The sequence below is a fragment of the Mobula birostris genome, chromosome 4, assembly GCF_030028105.1.
Source record: "Mobula birostris isolate sMobBir1 chromosome 4, sMobBir1.hap1, whole genome shotgun sequence".
Classification (NCBI taxonomy): domain Eukaryota; kingdom Metazoa; phylum Chordata; class Chondrichthyes; order Myliobatiformes; family Myliobatidae; genus Mobula; species Mobula birostris.
In genome coordinates, this window is record NC_092373.1 from 163,229,970 (window position 1) to 163,251,647 (window position 21,678).

The 21,678-nt window shown below is 43.6% G+C and overlaps 2 protein-coding genes across 2 annotated transcripts; one reads left to right on the forward strand and one right to left on the reverse strand.

Moving 5' to 3' along the window:
• The first annotated feature begins 686 nt into the window (after positions 1-686).
• Positions 687-16,278, forward strand: LOC140196715 (uncharacterized). The gene is made up of 2 exons (XM_072256384.1): positions 687-2,733; positions 15,732-16,278. The coding sequence occupies exons 1-2, from the start codon at positions 2,146-2,148 to the stop codon at positions 15,876-15,878; spliced, it is 735 nt and encodes a 244-aa protein (XP_072112485.1). The 5' UTR covers positions 687-2,145; the 3' UTR covers positions 15,879-16,278.
• Positions 10,893-20,611, reverse strand: rpl34 (ribosomal protein L34). Its single transcript, XM_072256385.1, has 5 exons — positions 20,540-20,611; positions 17,758-17,831; positions 16,721-16,820; positions 11,629-11,732; positions 10,893-11,022 (listed from the first exon to the last, which is right to left on the reverse strand). The coding sequence occupies exons 2-5, from the start codon at positions 17,820-17,822 to the stop codon at positions 10,938-10,940; spliced, it is 354 nt and encodes a 117-aa protein (XP_072112486.1). The 5' UTR covers positions 17,823-17,831; positions 20,540-20,611; the 3' UTR covers positions 10,893-10,937.
• Positions 20,612-21,678: the final 1,067 nt, after the last annotated feature.

Below are 21,678 nucleotides of genomic sequence, written 5' to 3' on the forward strand. Positions count from 1 at the left end.
ATAGTGAAAAAAGAATTTTCTTCAGATGTATGATTTGTCTTTGATTAGCATGGGTGAGAAGCACTAGGATGGCCTTATTTCAGAGCATTGTGTAACAAGAGCATGAAACGTTTCTTCATGAAGAAGAAGGAAAGTGGAGCTGAAGGATGGAAGAGACGAAAGTTGGAAGCGGAGAAAGCCAAGAAGTCGAGCAAATTCTTCATGCCCTTCTTTGAAAAGCCCAGAACAAGTAGTTCGACTCATTCCATGGAGTCGCCTGCACCTGCTGAAAGTTTGTTAGAATCCGAAGGTGGATCAAGTACAAATGCGTCACAAGTTGAGGAGGAAGTCAAGTCAGATAAATCCGCGTTTGATGGGATTAAGAGTGAGGCTGCCACAGAGAACGTGGACATGACAGGAGGGGAAGACGATGTTGGTGGCGGTGGTGATGTTGAGTTTATTGATGAGATTGAACCCGACGACGCCGAACCTAGTGAACTGAATGGTGCCAAAGAGCCTCGAACTGTCATATCAGAAGTGATTGAACAGCATGACATTGGACTTCTGAAGTTCGATAAAGGTACCGAAAAAGCAATTTTGCCTTATGCGTTGAGAACAGAAATAATAAAGCTGGGTTCGAAGTATTTCCGGAACAGTGAGGGGCCTTTCCTACCAACAAATAACTGCTCAATGTACAAAACTTGGTTCAAGAGGAAATTGGGAAATGGTCGTGGTGAGGAAGTGACTCACTCATGGCTGGTCTACTCCCCTTCTAAAAAGTCTGCATTTTGTATCTGTTGTCTTCTCTATTCCCGGTCAGACCATCAATCCTCATTGGAGCAGGAAAGTGGATTCAACCAGTGGAAAGCACCTGAAAGGATTAGTGTTTATGAAAATGCCAAGAGTCATTGGCAATGCTTCACACAGTGGAAAGAAATGGAAAGAAATTTAGCTGGAAACAGAGGAGTTATTGACACGGTATTTCAGTTACAGATTGAGAAGGAAAAGCAGAAGTGCCGTCATATCTTGGCGAGAATCCTTCATTGTATAAAATTCCTTGCGACTCAGAATCTGGCTTTGCGAGGACACTAGAAGTCACTTCAGCTAGACGATGATTCCAATGTGGGAAATTTCCTTTGCTTACTGAAACTCTTTGACCCTGTCATAAAAGAACACCTCAGTCATTTGGAAAGTCATCCTGGATCCACGTCTTATCTTTCACCGGGTGTCCAAAACGAGTTCATCCACATGATGGCATCCACTGTTCGCCAAAGTTTACTGAGAAGCATTAGTAAAGCCAAGTACTATGGTCTCATGTTTGACTCGACTCCTGATCAGGCACACCGTGAACAGATGTCAGAAGTATTGAGGTATGTGGAAGCTGATTTTGAGAGGAAAACAGTCCGTGTTAGAGAATCCTTCCTTGGTTTTATCCAGATAAGCCAGAAGGAGGCTGAGACTTGGTTGAAGACATCTTGAAACAGCGACAGAAGGATGAAATGGAGCTACGAGATTGTTGGTCACAGCGCTATGACAACGCTGCTGTGATGGCTGGACACAGAGGTGGTGTTCATCAAAGAATAAGTGAGAAAAACAACCTGGCAGTGTTTGTGAATTGCCACAATCACTCACTCAACTTGGTGGGTGGACATGCAGCCAAACAGGATACCAATAATGGTCACGTTTTTTGGAACCATCGAAGCTCTCTACGTGTTTTTCTCTCGTTCAACATAGCGATGGGAAAAACTCAAAAACGCCGTGCCTGTGGTTGTTAAGTCAGAGTCCAAAACCAGGTGGAGTGCAAGGACAGAAGCAGTGAAGTACATTGAGGAGATACTTCAAATTCTCCAGGACGTGATAGACATTGAAAACGAGACCAATGAAACAAGAAGTGATGCAAGGCAGCTGTACAACTGCATGTTGAGTTACGATTTTCTGATTTTGCTAGAATTTTGGAACAAAGTACTCATTCCCATTGACCATATTCAAAAGAGGCTGCAGTATCCTAGCATGAACTTCCACGATGCTCTCCTGGATTTGAAAGCCCTCTGAGATCATTTTTATGATGAAAGAGAAGTGTTGGTCAGTGAGTCACTCGAAGAAGAAGTTGATCTCTGTCAAGAATGGAATATTGAAGTTGAAAGACGTCAGAGACGAAAGAAACGAATGGCTGATGAGAACTCGAGAGATGCTGGGTTAACAGCTAAGGAGGAAATGGAAAGAGCCATGAAGGGAACACTCAGCTGTCTTCACAGAGAAATGGACGAAAGGTTCGCTCGTTTGCACAACACTGACGCCAAGTTTGGGTTCCTTCTCGATGTCGAGGGACTGTGTTACGGCGCCGACAGTAACGACCTAAAGAAGTGCGAAAATTTGGGCGAATTGTACAGCTCTGATGTTGATGGACAGCAGCTATATGAAGAAATTTTGGATTGCAGAATGTTGCTATCAAGGCGGGTCAACATGAAAATATCAAGACCTGAAGAGCTTCTTGAATTTATTGTTCATTATGTAGATGAGAGCGTCTTCCCCAATCTTCGCATTGCTATTCAGATAATGCCAACCATCTCAGTTTCCATCGCCAGCTGCGAGAGATCATTCAGCAAGTTAAAACTAATACTTCCGTATTTGAGAACCTCCATGGGTCAAGGCAGACTCTGTGATCTTGCTCTGCTGAGTGTAGAAAGAGAAGAAACTGAAAAAACTGACTTTGATCACATCGAAGACCAATTTGCATCAGCGAAATCAAGGAAGGTGCAGTTATAATTTTCATATAGTGCCATAATTTGTTAATTAAAAGATTAACGAGCTTGACTTGTATTTTTGAGCTGATACTATGGTAAAGTTATCTAAAAGATGGGTGTCAGATGTTTGGACAGGGGCGCAATTTCAGTGCTTGCGTAGGCGCTATTTGCGGTTGATACACCCCTGCAGATATTTGAAAGGTGGCGCTACTGACAGCTTTTCATCACCAACAGTGAAGGCAGGTAGAGTGGGTGGGACACTGGTACTCCATTGGCAAACCACTTCTGTCTTGGTATTGACAGTCAGCCCCATCCTGCTGTGCGCTTTCACCGCCACAGCAAGGACAGTCTGAAGGTCCTCCGGAGTATGGGCCACAAGAGCACAGTCGTCTGCATACTGCAGCTGCAGGACCCGCTCTCTGCAGAGTTTGGTGGTTGCGTGGAGCCTCCTGGTGTCAAAGAGGTTGCCATCTAATCTGACGTCCACTGCCACACCGCTGCTGTCTTCAGTCTCGTTGTGGAGAAGCTTGGGAACACACACGAGGAAGATGTTAAGGAGCACTGGCGCTAGCACACACCCCTGCCTCACCCCATGCGTACAAGGAAGGGCTCGGACTCTTGTCCTCCTATGGTCAACCGAGCAATCATCCCATCGTGGAACTGGCGGAGGATGTTAACAAATTTATTGGGACAGCCAAACCTGAGGAGGACATCCCATAAGAGCTCTCTTTGCACAGTGTCAAATGCTTTGGAGAGGTCGACAAGGGCCATAAACGGGTCCTGATGTTGCTCCCGGTACTTTTCCTGTAGCTGCCGGGCTGTGAAGATCATGTCGATCGAACTCCTGTTCTTTCTAAATCCACACTGCGATTCAGGCAGCATTAGCTCGGTGATGTTGCTAATGAGTCTCTGAAGCATCACCTTAGCCAGGACCTTTCCAGCAACAGAAAGGAGTGATATGCCCCTACTATTGCCGCAGATGGCTTTGTCACCCTTGTTCCTATAAATGACAGCGATGTTTGCATTTCTCCATTGCTGTGGGATGTTCTCATCAGTCCAGGCCTTGGTGATATACTGGTAGAGGGTGCGCATACACCTGTACCCTCCATTCTTCAGTAACTCAGCAGGGATATTGTCAGTGCCAGGGGACTTGTTGTTCTTAAGGGAATGGACAGTTGATAGAACCTCCTAGAAGGTTGGTGGTGGACTGAGGTCGTGGTTGGGAGGAAGTTCAGGCAGTTCGTCCAGGATGGTGGGGTCTGCATCAGAGTCCTGATTAAGCAGTGTGTTAAAATGCTCAGCCCACCTCAGCAGAATGGTATTCTGATTCTTCAGAAGTGTTAGACCATCTGCTGTTTTCAGGGGAATAACGCATCGATTTATTGGGCCATAAATGGTTTTGACAGCATTGTGAAAATTATGCATACTTTATATTTATACTTTATAGTCGCCAAACAATTGATACTAGGATATATAATCATCACAGCAATATTTGATTCTGCACTTCCTGCTCCCTGGATTACAAATCAATAGTAAATATTAAAAATTTAAATTATAAATCATAAATAGAAAATAGAAAAATGGAAAGTAAGGTAGTGCAAAAAAACTGAGAGGCAGGTCCAGATATTTGGAGGGTATGGCCCAGATCCAGATCATTATTATTATGTCATTATTATCGACAAAGGACTGGATTTCATGTGCCTTTTCAGTTCACCACTCATTTTGTATGGTCTTATTGCCTTTTGCACTTTCCTCCGAGCTGCCTGATGCTGGTGGATGAAAGGTTGTCTAAAGTTGCTCGGTGTGCTCTGTGCATGTCCCTAAGCAAGTTGTGGATGGTGTCTGAGTTATCGTCAAACCAGTCTTGGTGGTTCCTGCTTTTATGGCCGAAGGTTTGGGCTGCTGCTTCATAGAGCACAGAGCTGATATAGGTCCACTGTTGTTCCATGGTATTTTCTGAGCTCAGACAAGGTTCCAGCTCCCTTAGTTTCTCAGCTAGGATGCGTCGAAACTCACTTCTTGCCTCTGTGTTTCAGCGGTGGTTACAATTTAGCCGCTTTTAATTGGGTTTTTGCAGCCGCAAGGAGGGACGCACTTTCATATGGAGCTTGGCCACAATCATACAGTGGTCAGTCCAGCACTCTGCACCTCTCATAGCACGGGTGATGGGAACATCCTTGATATCACTACGTCTCACAATGATGAAGTCGGTCATGTGCCAATGTTCAGAGCGAGGGTGCATCCACGAGGTCTCATATTTTGCCTTCTGCTGGAAGATGGTGTTGGTTATAGTAAGGTTATGCTCAGAGCAAAGAGTAAGTAGCCTCATGCCATTTGCATTCACCTTGCCAATACCATGCCTACCTAGCACTCCACTCCATATCCTGTTGTTCTGTCCCACCCTGGCAATGAAGTCCCCAAGCAAAAGGATCTTATCATTCTTAGGGATCCGGCAAAGAGCTTCATCCAATGTCTGATAAAAGCCATTCTTGACCTCATTCTCAGATGGCAAAGTTGGCACTGAGAAGCGTGGCATAATGTTTCTTTGACGGGGGGAGATGGAGGGTCATTAGTCTTTCACTAATGCCAACAGGTGTTTCTGTAAGACTTGGTAGTAGGGGTGTTCTTGATGGCCAATCCTACTCTGTTGCGATGTTGTCCACCTGGGGGAAACCTTTCCAGAACAAGGTGTAACCCATCCCTTCCTCTGTTAAACAGCCTTCATCCAGAAGCCTGGTCTCACTCAGGGCAGCAATGTCGAAGTTATAGTGCCTCAGCTCAGCAGCGATCAAGGCTGTTCTCTGGTGAAGTCTGTCAGAGATGCCATACGAGTCCAGGAGAGTCCTTACATTCCATGTTGCCAGTTTTAGGTTGTATTGTTTCTTATTTCGACTGCAGTCGACCCCATCGCCGTCAGACTTCAACCATATGTAAGGTCCAGGTATTGTTCACCGTGGTCAGAGGTGGAGACCTGCGCAAGGAAGATTTTAAAGTGCTACAGGAGTGCACCATCCTCAGTAGCACTATCTTCACCATGACGAGGTAAATCCTGGTGGCAAGGGTGATCCCAGGACAACTGGTCCTACATATTGGCTGCAGAAGGCTGCCGGGTCCTTTTTCTGTTAAGGCCCGCCTATTGCGCGCTACCAGCGCATTGCTTTTCTGTCAGGGTGTGCTCCCTTAACAGACTTACCACAAGGCAGTGGGGATATTTGCCCATAGCTGGGACAGTGGTTGATGGGCGCCAGGGCATGTCCACACAGTGGTGGGCCTGCATGCCACGTGTCTGGGACCCACTGCTACTCCGAGATCCCCTGTAGTTTAGCCTGCGACCGTAAGATACCCAGTTTCCGCGTGTGGCCCCGAGGAGGCACTGCAGGAGTCTTGGTGGTGGAGAGGCTCTGTACTGGCAGGAGGAGGCTTACACACTTGGCTCCTCTTTTCACCCTCTGTTAAGGCTAGCCAGCGGCAATAGCTTTAGGCAGAGAGCACTATGCGGCATACAGCATGCACTACTACACTAGACGCTTCACACGCACCCTGTGAGCAAATACTCCCAGCCGCGCAAATACTCACACCACCAGTGAGTCCCACAACCTATGGACTCGCTTTCAGAGACTTTGCACCTCATGTTCTCCATTTTATTTCTTAATTAATTGTCTTTTTCCCCCTTTTTTTTGTATTTGCATTTTGTTGCTTTTGGGCATTGGTTGTTTGTCCATCCAGTTGGGTGTGATCTTTCTTTGATTCCATTATGCTTGGATTTACTTGGAAGGAGTCTCAGGGTTGCATATGGTGAAGAGTACTTTTTAAAGTAGATTTATTATCATTGATTCATGTTCAGTTAGTTTTAAATATTCTTGTTAACTGAAGGTAATTTGGAATGCAGGGAGAAGGGGAGATATGGGATTGGGTTCAGAGGTAACAAACAAGCTTGAGGGCTCTTGGCCTAAATGTGTTCATCTTGCAATCTGCCTGCTACACCAGTATTGAGACCAGGCAATTAGGATAGTTTGAGCTGATTTGTTTACATAATCATGTCTCTTAAAATACGTTTGTACCTTCTGAACTAGAAGTTACAAGATTCTTGGGTTCAGAATTGGCATAATCGATTTCTCTCCATGCAGAGAGAGGTGGCGTATTGGATTTCCAGAGCTGACATAGGAACTGTTGTAGATGAATAGACAAGGTTATAAATATGCAAAAAGACTGAAGGTAGTTGAGCATTTTTGCATTGCTTGCTAGCAAAGTGGCAGTAAGCCATACAGTATGAGTACAGCAGACAAGTTTTAGTAAAAGAATGAAAACCTTTATACTTTATTGTCGCCAAACAATTGATACTAGAGCGTACAATCATCACAGCCATATTTGATTCTGCTCTTCATGCTCCCTGGAGTGCAAATCGATAGTAAATATTAAAAATTTAAATTATAAATCATAAATAGAAAATAGAAAAGGGAAAGTAAGGTAGTGCAAAAAATCCGAGAGGCAAGTCCGGATATTTGGAGGGTAAGGCCAGAACCTTGGGGGTTTCTGCTATCTCCCTATGCAATAGCAGAGTTATAACGAGTTTACCTAAAAATATTCTGGAATGAAATTGAGAAGGGAACGATTTAAATATTGCTAGAATTGCTCCATAGTTCAGCAAGACTCTGACCTGGAAAAGGCTGATCTATGTTGGGTCACTTTTTATCCTCAACTACATTCTGTAAACCAAGGCTGGTATTTATTACCAATTAAAGACTTGCCTTGAATAGACACTGTGCGACTTTCAGAGGCCTGATAAGTCAACAGCATTACTGTGGAGCTTGGCACAACAGTTTTCCTCCCAGATGTGGTAGTTTTGAGTCGCCGTGGCCACAGGAAACTGCAGAGCACCAAGCAATATTCTGGAGGAACTCAATGGGTTGTACAGCATCTGTGGGATGAGTTTGTGGCAAAGCTAGGGTTTCAACATTCATTCCTCCCACAGTGCATGCAAACTGAGTTTTTCTTCCAGTGTATTATTGCTTTCATCATCATACCTGCATTACAATTCAGGGACTCTGCAGTTCATCTTCCTTGTGTTTTTTTCCCCCTATTTGCCTTTGCATATGTTAATTGAGCTGCTTCAGTATGGAACTAGCTTTGTGGCTGTGACCTTTGGCCATTGGCTTCTGGACCGGTTTCACTCACAGTGGCGGCTCATGAGGGTGAACTCAGCTGTTTGATATTTAACGTTTTGTGTGTTATTTACGTGATTAGTTTTCTTTTGCATTTTGGGTATTTGATGGTCTTTCTTTTAAATGGGTTCTTCGGTGTTTGTGGCTGCCTGGAGGGAGGCGAGCTGCAGGGTTACATACTCTATACGTAATTCAATATATAGTTTGAATTTCTAAACCTCCCAGCTAGGGTGAAATTCAAATTATATTAAAATTGTGTAAATTGCAGCATTTGTAGAAGTCGCATTGCTAGCTACAATCTCTTCCTCCATTCTTAAACTGTTGATTCTGGATTTCCTGTTCCTAATAACTATTCACATGAACAATATTACTGATAAAGCAAACAGATCTCTTTCACCCCATTTAACACATTAAAAATGGTTGAGATTTACACTTAGAAAATTTGTTTGAGCTTGGCCTCAGTTTTTGTAGGTGTGAGCAGTTCATGTTAACTTTGGATGCTCAAAGAATAATAAATGGATTTGAAACTTTTAATACCAGTCCTCATCAAGGGATCAGAAGTGGAAAGGGTGTGCAGTTTCAAACGCCCGGCTGTCAACAGCTGAGGATCTAGCCCAAGCCCAACAATTAAAGAAGGCATGGCAGTGGCTATATTTCATCAGGAATTTGAGGAGAAAGGTATATCACCAAAGAAACTTCCTACAAATGCACTATACAAAGAATTCTAACTAGTTGCATTATTGTTTGGCATGGATGAGCCACCGCACAGGATCAGAAAAAGCTGCAGAATGTTGTAAACTCAACCTCTTCTCTCTTCTTGCAGTGCTGCTGCAAAACAGCAAATTTCACATCATATGCCAGTGATATTAAGCCTGATTCTGATCTTAACTGGGTAAGTGGGCTGAGGAATGCTGGCAAATGGGAGTTAATTCACATGTAAGGTATTGCATTTTGGAAAGACAAATGAGGACAGAAGTTGAAGTGCAAAGCACACAAAATGCTGGAGGGACTCAGCAGGCCAGGCAGCATCTGTGGGAAAAATAGTTGACGGTTTGGGCAGAAACCCTTCGGCAGGACTGGGGGAGAAAAGAAGCTGAGGAATAGATTTAAAAGGTGGAGGGGAGAGAGAGATACCAGGTTTAAGGTGGAACCTGGAGGGGGAAGGATGAAGTAAAGAGCTGGGAAGTTGATTGAAGGAGACAGAAGACAGTGGAAGAAAGAAAAAGGGGAGGGGGAGGAGCACCAAAGGGAGGTGATGGGTGGACAAGGAGATAAGGCATTACTGGAAGTTTGAAAAATTGACATTCATGCCATCAGGTTGGAGGCTATCCAATTGGAATACAAGATGTTGTTCTCCCAACCTAAGTGTGGCCTCATCAGAACGGGAATGGGAAGTGGAATCAAAATGGGTGGTCACTGGGAGATCCTGCTTGTTCTGGCAGATGGCATGTAGACGCTCAGTGAAGCAGTCTCCAAATCTACGTCAGGTCTCACCAATAGACAGGAGGCCACACCAGGAGCACCGAGCACAGTAAATGAGCCCAATAGACTCACAGGTGAAGTGTTCATTCTCACCTGGAAGGACTGTTTAGGGTCCTGAATGCTGAGTTCCTCCAGCATTTTGTGTGTGTTGCTCAGATTTCCAACGCCTGCAGGTTTTCTCATTTGCAGAAATTTCAGTGAATGGCAGGACCCTAGAGAATGGTGGACAACAAAAGGGCCAAGATCGTCGTGGTAGCTTGACAGGGTGGTAAAGGTGACTTTTGGCACACTGGCCTTCAGCAGTTAGGAGTATGGAAGTTGGGATATTGCACTTGTATAGATTTGAAGCCACATTTGGAATATTGTGTTCAGTTGTAGTCACCCCACTGAAAGAAAGATGCTGTTAGGCTGGAGAAATTGCAGAGATCAATGAGAAGTTGCTGGACTTGGACTTTCACTAAAGTCTGATATATAAAAACATAACAGGTATAGAGAAGGGTTGGGCATGGTCTTCTAAGGATTAGGGTGAGAGGTGAGGGATTTAATGGGAACCTGAGGGGCAACTTCACCTAGAGGGCAGTGAGGATATGGAATGAGCTACCGGAGGAAGTGCTTATGACTGATACTTAAACAGTTAAATGGTACTTTTATAGGTACATGGATAGGAAAAGTTTAAGGACATTAGCCAAACAGGCAATGGAACTACCTTAGATGGGAACCTTGGTCAGCATATATCAGATGGGCTGGGGGTCCTGTTTCCCCCATTAATTTACCTTGTAACCTATTAGATTTCCATTACCTGTATACTAGGGGATAGTTTTGTGGCTAATCCATCTACTGACCCACACAATATAGCAGGAAATACAAGCTGTCACACTTTCTGTAGACCATACAGGTTAGGACAAGATGTGAAAAACAAGCTTTCTGGATTGAAATCAATCTCATTTGAATGATTTCGTTGAAAACTTGAGTAAACTTTCAGTCAAAAAATGCACCTGGGATTATTTAAGGGAAATATTATTGGACATAATCAAGTAAAAACCACAAATTCTATATTTTTCAGTATAAAAAATGAAAGGGGGTTAGGCCTTTAAATAAGATAACAGCATTTTCCTGCAGTAAATTTCTGCAAAGATTCTTTAAGAGGCTCTTAGTAGGCACATTGAGCAAGTGCCAGACAGTTCCTGCATGTTGGAAGGATAAACTACAAATCAGATTAAGAAAACATCTCTTAAAAGAGTGAAATCTCAAGGATCAGGTTACAATTTACTTGTAAGTACTGATAATCATTTATATCCATTCCAAACTGTAGAAAAGATCCTTCATGGCCAAGGCAATAAACAGATTTCAACATAGAGCTGGTGGATCAAAATAGTTTATAGGATCAGGAAGGATCAAAGTGACAGGGCCAAACAAATATTAATTACAGGGCAAGCTTTATACCCCCCAAAGCACTTGTGGAATTGACTTTGTGGTCACAACCATCTACATTTTGGAGGAAGAATAAAATTCTCAAACAAGTGAGTTCCAATTAATTTTTTACTTTCATATGCATACAAAATTAGATGATTCACTTTGACTTCTGGCTCTGTGCTTGTGCCTTCAGCACCTTCACCACTATCTTCTGTTCCTCAATAAGGAATGCACGCTTAATTCTGAAATTTAAAAAAAATGCACATCAGATTAAGTTTTATAGCCCAAGGCTTAAAAACTCTAGACACCAATCACACATCCCACTCTCAGAACCTGCATTCTAGGCCAAAATTCTCTGCTGTGATGGGACACAGGCTTTGGCACTGTGCCCGGTTTCGGGTCAACACACAAGGTTGGCTGCCACTTTCCTTTCCTTTTGCAGTGGAGTCAATCTACAGACAACATCTCGACCAAAACAAGTTTCAGGTGTATGAAAGGTAACCCTGGGACTAATTAACTGCACGTGTTTCTGGGGCAAGTGACCTTACCATGAACATACAGCCACTTGGATTTAAAAATTATTATCACCAATGGTTTAATATACCAATTATAGTCATCTAGTAAACTATTGTTCACCTCCACTGTAAGCTTTGATGGTAACCCTATAGTTTTCTTACTACTGGGTAATCATGAACACCCAAGGTAGAGCACCTGACTACACTACACCAATGCCTCAGTGAGTTACTGATGGGAAAACCCTACTTCTACCACCCCCTACATAGTTTCACACCTCACACAGGTATGCTCAATAAAGCAGTGGAAAAGAAACAAGTCACTTTGGAGGTTACCTGTCACGCACACACTTGGCACACATAGAACCACCATAGGCTCTACTGACGTGTTTCTTGGTCTTCGACAATCTCATGAGGACCTTGGGTCGAACAGCCCGAATCTATAAAAGTTTAAGACGAAGCAGTTAATGTGTGCTTTCTGTCAACATTCTGAACAGAGAATAACCACGAGGTTTAAAATCGATTTATAATTGTGGGCATACTACGCTGGGACTGGAAGTAGGCGACAATTGCGGGCTACCCAGCAGAATCTTGCTGATTTGATTTGACGCTAATGACACATTTCATTATGTTTTGATGTATATGTGATGTGGCAAGGCTAATCTTTAAAAAAAATATCCATGGAAAGAATCATTGAAATGAAACTGGTGATCCAGTGCCTTTCAGCTAGGTTGTAAGTTAAAGGCCAATTTATACTTTTGCGTCAAATCCATGCCGTAGGTACGGCGTAGCCATGTACCCTACGCCGTAGCCTGACACGCACCTCCTCAAAAATGTAACTACGTGTCGTGGCAACGCAGACCGCAACAACTGTGATGGTCCGCTTGGTAGCGTCGCATTTCCTCCTGCGCTGCAGTAGCTTCCCATGGGGCGACTGAGGGGCAGGGAAGGAACTCTGGCTGCAATGCTTTCCATAAAACTTTACAGACCTCCGAAATTATGGAGGACCATGTGCTTAACGCCAGTTTGTAGATAGCTGCTACAGCCAGTTGACTTCCACCTGAAACTAAAACTCGAATGGTGATTGCCAGTCTCTGAGTATACTGTGCGAACACTGATGTGAAATAAATGGTTGGAGACGATGAACCAAATCATCAAATCTACCTGCTGACATCCGAGAATATTTGAAATGCATTTCCTCGTCCATGCCTCTCAGTGGCTGGACAAGCACAGAAAATTCACCCTCCTTCAGTTTCAGTTTCTTCATGTTGAGTTTCAACACGAAGAAACTCAACACAGTGGCATAGAAACCCCACCGCCAACTAGCGTTTTGGTGGTGAATTGCAGAGCGATGCAGACACACCAACGCACAAGTATAAATCTAGCCTTAAGGAGATCAAAGGCGGCATGGGTCCTCACTTCCAGCAAAGTTTAATACAAACTCAAGGAACAACTTGGCTTCCTTCCACTTTACAGCTTTCCAGGTCTTCCAAAGTTCAACCACTTTGGATAGCCGTTTTGATTTGCATATTTTGATTACAAAGCAGATAATTACAGTTAATTATTCTGTTTCTTTTCACATCGCTTCCGAACCAGTTTTAGTAATGTCACTAATCCAACACCCCATTTTATTCTGCACTATTGTCCCTTGCGTCATTCTCTCTCACTCACCTTCCTCCTCTACAATTTGCATTTCATCCAATCTTGTTTTCAGCTCTGCTCAAAGATAACTAACCGGAAACATTAACTCCGAAAATGCCAACAAATTTGCTAACCATTCTGGTGTATTTTTTGTTCCATAGAAAAGATGTGTGAAATACGTTTTGTTGGTCCAAGTCTATCTTTAATTTAGAACAGATTATGTAGCAAATAAAGACAATTCCTAGGCTATGAACAGCTATCTTATGGATATTCTCAGATACAAATAAGCTCTCAATATTAAGTTCATAATTCTGACATACGTACATAAATCCAAATAGCAGAACTAGTTTCTTCTCCCATTCCACATTTAGTAATTGTTTATTCTTATAAGTCTTAAGTGCATTTGATGCCATTCACTACAATTCACTATACCTGTGGAGGTATATTTAGCATATCAGGTGACTTTTGTGTATTTCTGACTTACAAATTAACTTCTGAATGCCTAAACATGGAACCAGTTTGTTATCCGGAAGTGGCCCGCAGTTGTCCCAGGAGTATGTAAAGTGGAAAATGAAACTGCTTCTTCACATAGTGTGACTGCACTTTGCAAACAAGAGAAGACAAAAACATAAATCCTCCAAGTCCATATATAGGATTTGCCGTGCCAGTGCTGAATGCTGAAGATACTATTGGTATTTTGGAATTGTTGAAGTATCGACCAGTTTTCCCTCAGTATTTTTACAGCAACTGGGCAAATTGAGGAAATGTATTTTTTGCCACAGAGTGAAGCTGAGTGCACAAACAAAACTGCACTCTGCAGACTTTTACTGCAATCAAAAGAAAGTCCCAAAAGATGGGACAGTAATGATCACTGCCTGTAGGATGTGGTAAATATTCTAAACCAGACATGGGATCTATAAAAGAGCTTCCCATTCGTTTTAATCTTTTAAGTGTTACTTCAGGGCTTTGTTTGTAACAAATCCCAGGTTGTTATACATTTCATTTTCATTCTTAAAAGCAGACACAGTGGTGTTTAAACAGGCATTTAGACATGTGAACATGCAGAGAATGGATCATGTACGGGCATCTTTAGTGGCAAATATCAGCATTTGATTTTTACATGCTTTTTAATGTACACCATTAGTTCCAGTCCATAGGTGGAAAAACAAGGAAATTGAGGAGAATACAGAAATTGACGGTTTGCTTTCACATTAACAAGCTGCAACCACACTAACATGAGTACAATCAGTAGGGATAGGCAGCAACACCTCAATACTGGTACCCAATAAGCCTCCCTAACTTTACTCCTTGTACATTATCAACTCTATGGCCAGATTCAGCTCTAACTCCATTTATAAGTTTCTAGAGGACACCACCAGAATGGCTCAAATCTCAAACAACAAGCCACAGCACAGGAAGGAGACAGAGAGCCTAGCGCCATGGTATCATAACAACATTTCCCTCAATATCAACAGAACCAAAGAGCTGGTCATGACTTCAGGAAGCAATGGTTATTACAGCTCGTGGCACTGGAGTTCAATCCGGGCATCCTCTGTATGTCCTTTTCCCTCCCACAGTCCAAAGACGTACCAGGAAGGTTAATTGTTCATTGTAAGTTGCCAAGCGATTAGGTTAGGGTTAAATTTGGGTTGTTGGGAGTTGCTGGGCAGTGCCACTCAAAGGGTTGGAGGGCGTATTCTGCTCTGTATCACTGAATAAAATGAGCAGGGTGGAACCGTGGCCTTGTTATCATCAATGGTGCTGACCTGGAGATGTTTGAGAGCTCCAAGTTCCTCAGTCCTGATCCCATTACGAAGACACCATAACCTAGAAAGCACAACAGTGCCTCTAATTCCTCAGGAGGCCAAGAAAATTTGGCATGCCCCTGTTGACTCCCACCAATTTTTTTTATAGATGTCCTACATATCTTGGTATGGCAACTGCTCTGCCCAAGACGACATGCAACTGCAGAGTTGTGGACACAGCACGCCATGAAAGCCGCCTCTCCATCGGTGCCTCAGTAAAGCAGCTAACACAATCAAAGACCCCCTCAGAGATACTTCTCCTTCGAACTGCAGAAAAGCCTGAAAGTATGTACCACCAGGCTCAAGGACAGCCTCTATCCCACTGTCTATTGAATGCACCTCTTCTACAAGATACTCTTGATCTCAATCTAGCCCGTCGTGGACTCACACCTTATTATCCTGCACTTTCTCAGTAACTATAACACCACATTCCCCATTCTGTTTTTGCTACTCCCAGTATTAGTTCAATATATTACTGCAATGAATTTATCTGTAAGGATGGCATGCAAAACAAAGGTTTGCACTGTACCTTGGTACATGTGACAATTACTAACAGCTATCTTTCAACAAGAATAACTTTCTCCGACTCCGCAAATGAACCTGATAATTGAGGTCAGACCAACACAATTCACATAAACAAGCCAGAACATTCGTTGAATGATGTCACTTCAGCAGTGAGACATGCTTCAGTTTTACACTTCAATTCCATCTAATTTGCAGGTGCACCCTGTGTCATTAGGACTGAAAATGTCACTCTGCAGAATTTGAAGTTTCAGTACAATGTGGTCAGCGATAAAACGCACATTATGGCAAACCGTCTAGGCAAGACTGAAGCTCTACGTCTACAACTTCAAAAGTGCTTATAAATTATCATCTCTAACGAACCAAGCACAGGAGCAGCAGCAGCTTAGGAGGATTAACGGTATCTCCTCTGTTTGCATCTTCAGATGCAGCTCTATCTCCATCTTTAATATCTCTATTTTTCCCTTTCAGCGTTCCTTTGAAGACCCTGACCTGGAGTTACACGCTGACTTCCGTTCTTTGCGGGAATGGGACCCGCTCTCGGGGTTTCATGACTGGCCGTTATTCAGCACACCAAGGGCTCGGCCTAAGGGCTCCGCTCACCTTCGGAGGGCCTAGATCTCATGGCCCTGGAGATGGGGCAGATTGAAGGTCGATGTCCAAGCAAAAGATTGGTGTGTCATGGGAGATGGAAGATCTAAGGCCGTGTGCCCAGACACCCGAAATCTTTGGCCACGGAGCTCAGCAAAAGCGACGCAACTGACTTTTAACATCATAAACCAGTGAGATGTTTATGTCTCCTCTCTTGCTGTGAAATGGGAGATTACGCGTGCTCCCTTACTAGGGAGAGGGAGAGAGCCTGTGGTATGTCGAATACCGGGTGGACAAGTAGTCTTTGGAGTACTGCAAGTCTGTGTCTTTGTTGTTGCTTTGCTCATGTTTGAGCACTCCGTGGCAGGTGCCGATGCTTTTGTTTGCCGGGGGAGGGGGGATCGTTGCTTGCTGCTGCTTACGCACGGGAGGGAGGGAAGCTGGGGGGAGGAGACTGTGGGGTTCTAAAATTTAACTGTCATTCATTCTTTGGGGGCACTCCTGTTTTCCGTGGATGGTTGTGAAGAAAAAGCATTTCAGGATGTATATTGTATACATTTCTCTCACATTAAATGTACCTTTGAAGCAGGAAAATATACATTTAAAGACCACATAATTTAAAAAACCTATTAAATATCCTCTCCAGTTCTACAGGATAGTCATGATGCATAAAGTCTCTTGCCTTCAATAAAGCCAGAAAGACCGTAAGATCAGAAAACCATGAAACAAATCCATGTTCAACGATCTTTTCTAATTTGAGGAACAGCTCGGACTGCAGAGCACAGTGGTTGCTAAGGCATATCTAGCAAGCGGTGAGTTACTCACAGCCACAAGGGGCATGAAACAGCATGCATTTTAAAATGACTTACACCACGCAGTCTTCCAGGACAGATTCCACATGCTGACTTTGGTGCCTTGCCCACTTTCTTGGTGTACAAGAACACAATGCGGTTTCCAGGTGTCCGGGAGCTAAACAAATTAAAAATATATAGTTTTTCAGAAAATTAATTGTAAGACTGTTATTTTTTGGGGGGGGGGGGGGATATGCGCTTTCAATTGCAATCATAGAACAATGCAGCACAGAAACTGGCTCTTTGACCAAACTTGTCCATGCCAACCAAAGTCCTAACTGAACCGGTGTCATTTACCTGTGTTTGCCCAAAATCCCCCTGAACCATTCCTATCCCTGTGACTGTCCAAATGCCTTTTAACTGTACCCACCTCTATCACTTCCTCTGGCAGCTCATTCCATATAGTCAACACCTATCGTGAAAAAGTTGCCCAGCACATCAGATCCCCTTTAATCTGTATGGACCCTACCGCTTGCATCACTTACACCAAGCAGCTTCGACTGATTCTTCTCACTTCTGACAAGTCAACGGTGTATTCATGGGCACCCGCATGCTTGTCTTTTTGTGAACAGTCCCCATATCTGATATAACTGCTCCACTACTGTGTTACACTGACAACTGCAATAGAGCCTGTGCAAAAGTCCTCAATTTTATGAACTCCAGCAGCTGCGTGCACCCCTCACATTTTAAACTTACACCTTCTAATTTTGTACTCCCTATAGACTACAGGATGATCAGATTGAGGGTCGCAGGAATGAGTTTTAATGAAGGAGACCCATTTTCGCTGGAGCAGCCCAGAACGTGGCAGTAACATTTTCAAGTTGAAGTCAACCCAGCAGAGGTGATGTCAGGAAACAGTTCCTTACACGACTGGCAAAGAATACTGGGACCTTTCTCCCACAAAACACCAGAGACAGATGTTAAATGAGAGGTTCAGACTAGAAAGTAATTTAGATTAGAGAAATAGAACCAGGATAGTACAGGTCCGTCATCAATTATCTGAAAGGAATAGATGAGCTGAATAGCATATCATTCCTCTTCTATGCCCTACTTACAGTCTTTTCTTGTTGGAGGTGGTGTTGTAGGACAACCTACGGCGGTATGTCAGACGCTGAACCATTTTAAAACTCTGTAACAAAGAAGAAAACAATATATCTAATAGACAGTCTTGAAGAAGCACGCTTTCAAAATTCAGGAGTTTTGTCAATAGAATGTTTAAATCTGTGGAGATAATGAGCTGACGTACAAGACGAGACATTGGTGAGCATCAGATTCAGCCTTTGGAATCCCAGCACTTTTAGCTTGATTTGTGAGCTACCTTCATAAACTAAATTTAATTTCTGGAGGAAAATAACCTAGCTCAAATTTCCCAGTAATCTATTAGATTTTAAGGAACCACTCATTCATATAGAACCTGATTGCGTCAAAACTATTCAAGGTTCTTCTCAGCAGGGCCAATGTAATTTGACATGTTTAAATAAAGAAATATTATCGGAATAGGATTTAAGGAGCACCTAGAAGGACACAAGATGGCAAAGCCTACAGCTTTAGTCTCAGTTGCTGAAAACATGGAAGAACAGGAACAAAGACTCTTTGAGCTTGCAGAATAAGGCAAGAGTAGAGCCAATCAGGGAATATTGTAAAACCCAGCATGAAAATTTTGACAAGAGAACCCCAAATATTTTGCAGCAACTTTGTGCAACCTGTTCCTACAAACTGGAGAATCTGCCCATTTTCCACTCAAAACACCATGACGGTATACCAGGACTTCAGACTGTCCTTCAGTCAGTGGCAGCTAGACGGCTGCAACACTCAGGAACTTGGACCATTTTCATTAGTGTGACTGTATGATACTATCTTAGTTGTGCTATATGTGCTTTGTATGACTGTTCGTACTGTGTTTTGCATCTTGGCCTTGGAGTAACACTGTTCGTTTGGCCGTGTTCATGGGTATTCATGTACGGTTGAATGACAACTAAACTTGAACTTCAGGTCTAATCTAAACTAAGGTAAAACCACACTGATTGCCCGAGATGGTTCTCAATTGAAAAACAACAGCTGTTCTAACGAACAAGTATTCAATCGTACAGGGGAATTATCCCTGGCACAAAAAACAGAAAATGCTAGAAACTCAACATATCAGACAGTATCCGTGGAAAGAGAAATAACCTAGACATTTAACCACCTGTCCACATTATCTGACCTCTCTGTATTTCCAGAAAATTTTCACTCTATTGTGACGTAAGAAACGGCAGATGTTGGACTCTGGAGCAACAAAAATGCTGGAGGAACTCAGTGGGAGGGGTAGGAGAGCTTGCAGGGGAAAATGGAATTTCTGGGTAAAGAGCCTTCCTCTGAACTAGATGAAAGGTGTTGATTAGAAATGTCAACTGTCCATTTCCCTCTACAGATGACAGAGTTCATGCAGCACCTTCTTCATTTCTATGCATCTGTTGGTTTTCTTGATTTTCAAGTGCCCTAATGTCCTGGCTCCTCTACCAACACCATCTGGATACCTATTTGGATGCTTCACAATTTGATATGGTGACTGCTCTCCCAAGACTGCAAGAAATTGCCCGGAGTTGTAGACACAGCTCAGTCCATCATGAAAACCAGCCTTCCTTCCATGGACTTTTCTACATTTCCCTGCTGCACAAGGGCGTTGCAGTCGTGTCGTGGTTAGCACGACACTATCACAGCTCGGGGTGTTGGGAGTTCAGAGGTTAATCTCGGCATCCTCTGTAAGGACTCTGTACGTCCTCCTCACAGAATGTGTGGGTTTTCTCCAAAGACGTATCAGGTTGGTTAACTGGTTATTGTAATTTGTCCCGTGAAAAAGTTAGGGTTAAATTAGGACGTTCAGGGTTTGGCTCGAAGGGCCTATTCTGCACTTAATCTCAAAACAGCCAACACAATCAAAAACCCTCTCACCCCAACATTCTCTGCTCTTACTTTACAGAAGCTTGACAACATGCACCACTAAAGCATGGCTTCTACCCTGACATTATATGACACTTGAACAGACCTCTTCTACATTTATAGATGACTTAACTTCACATTGTAAAGGTTCATGCACCTCCTCTGACTGCACCGCTCTCTGTCTGTAACGGCTGCACGATATTCTGCACGGTCATTACATTTCCCTTGTACTACTTCAATCTACTTACATTTTCAAGTTACCTGTACTGGTAGCATGCAAAACAAGTTTGTTCACTGTATGTGTGATAATAAACCAACTACATCATCGGTTGCCCAAAACATTAGGGACCCAGGTTAAAGGCTCAGGCATAAAAAAAATAGCGCAATATAACAATTATAGGTGTGAGGAAAAACTTTCAATGTGGCTTCTTACTGGGAACCCATCGCCTATAAGGGTGTAGCAAGATGATCAATGCTAAGGAAATTGAATCACTGATCGGATTAGTCCTTCCCCTTGGGATCCGGCTGTGCTACAACTCAACATTTGTATTTTGAACATTGAGGTAACATAAAAGCGCCGTGAACCAATTAAACTACCGTCCCTAAGTACTGACAGCCCTATCCCAGCCGGATACGCCAACAGTCCGGTCCCAATCCCACAACTATTACGCCCAGGCCCAAAGCCGGGAAGGCAGTTAGTGCTGACTTCCCCGGTGCCAGTTGCGGCTCTGGGCTTTCGCTCCGGCCGGCGGGCATCAGCGACGGAGACGTTCACAATATACATCCCGGAGAAACTCTCCCGCTCGGGGTAACACCACTCGGCAGAGGCTCGGTCGATCCATCGGACCGCGGCCGCCGATGGAACCGGATTGTCACAAAAATATTTCCAGGCAATCCGCGGCTTCACCAGAACCATACCTGCAGCCGGCGTCACCGGAAAAGGAAGGAGGCAGCCGCTCAGGGTGGAAGGTCAAATGGAGCCAATAACCGGACGTGACGCGCGGAGCGTGGTTTGTCACGGCGAAGGTCCAGCCCTGAGCGCTGTAAACCGTGGGAAAGTGAGCTGCCTCCATCAATTGCAACGATTGAGTTGTATGTCAGTTTAAAGCACTAAATACTGCAATAGGTGACGATAAGCAGCTCTTTCCAACGATTATTACCCGGGGTCAACTAAACTGAATGCACACAGAAATGTTGGCAGTGCAATGACTTACATGCTAATTGGTTTATTATTGTCACATGCACTGAGGTTCAGCGAAAAACTGCTTTGTGAAACATCCGTGCACTGATCATTTTGTGCCAAAGATGGACCTTGTTATTTTTGCTCTAATTGTGTTCTTTCTTGTAAAATACGTGTATACTTTATGTTTAATTCATGATTTTTCTTGTGGACGCTGCTTCTCTAAAGCAACGTATCTGTGATTCTGCAAGTCAGAATCAGATTTATATTTACTGAACTAAAATATGTGAAAACTTTCATTGTTAAGTTTTTTATGGCACTGTGCACGCATGTACTTAAGTCTATAATAATATCTACTCTTGACCTGGTTGTGGCCCTGCACCTTATTGTTAACTGTACTGCACTTTCTCTGTAATTGTAACACTTCATTCTGTACTCTGTTATTGTTTTCCCTTGTACTACCTCAATGCATGCGACAGCAGCCACACCCTGGGCAACGGCTTCGACAAGCCGGCTAAACCAGGTGAGGGTAGCCGATGGGTCTCAAACCCTCGGTGAGATAGGGAGTTGTCTATCCCAGCATGTGAAGACAGACTCCAATGGATTGAGAAGACGAGACCAATGGAAGGTCCAACGGTCAAGAAGGCGGTCTCTGCAAGTGTCGTGGAATGGGAACAAGACACAGAAGACGTCCTGGTCATCCACTGCGCCTAGTCCCATCTCCAGCCGTCTAGACTCTGTCTTGCCACTGGATCCAGATGGGAATTGGGATGAGAGAGTGAGGCTGACGCTGCGCAACTCTCCCTCACTTAAATCCAAATCGCGCTAGTCTTGACACCATCATAATGGTGTCGAGGTCCTCATCGACGTCAGTGAT

Coding starts and splice junctions, on each gene's coding strand:
- rpl34 (XM_072256385.1), bottom strand. CDS start 17,822: ATGGTTCAGCGTCTGACATACCGCCGTAGGTTGTCCTACAACACCACC. Junction 16,821..17,757: donor ACCTCCAACAAGAAAAGACT/GTAAGTAGGGCA, acceptor TAATTTGTTTAG/CTCCCGGACACCTGGAAACC. Junction 11,023..11,628: donor GCCAAGTGTGTGCGTGACAG/GTAACCTCCAAA, acceptor TTTAAATTTCAG/AATTAAGCGTGCATTCCTTA.
- LOC140196715 (XM_072256384.1), top strand. CDS start 2,146: ATGGCTGATGAGAACTCGAGAGATGCTGGGTTAACAGCTAAGGAGGAA. Junction 2,734..15,731: donor CATCAGCGAAATCAAGGAAG/GTGCAGTTATAA, acceptor TTTCCCTTTCAG/CGTTCCTTTGAAGACCCTGA.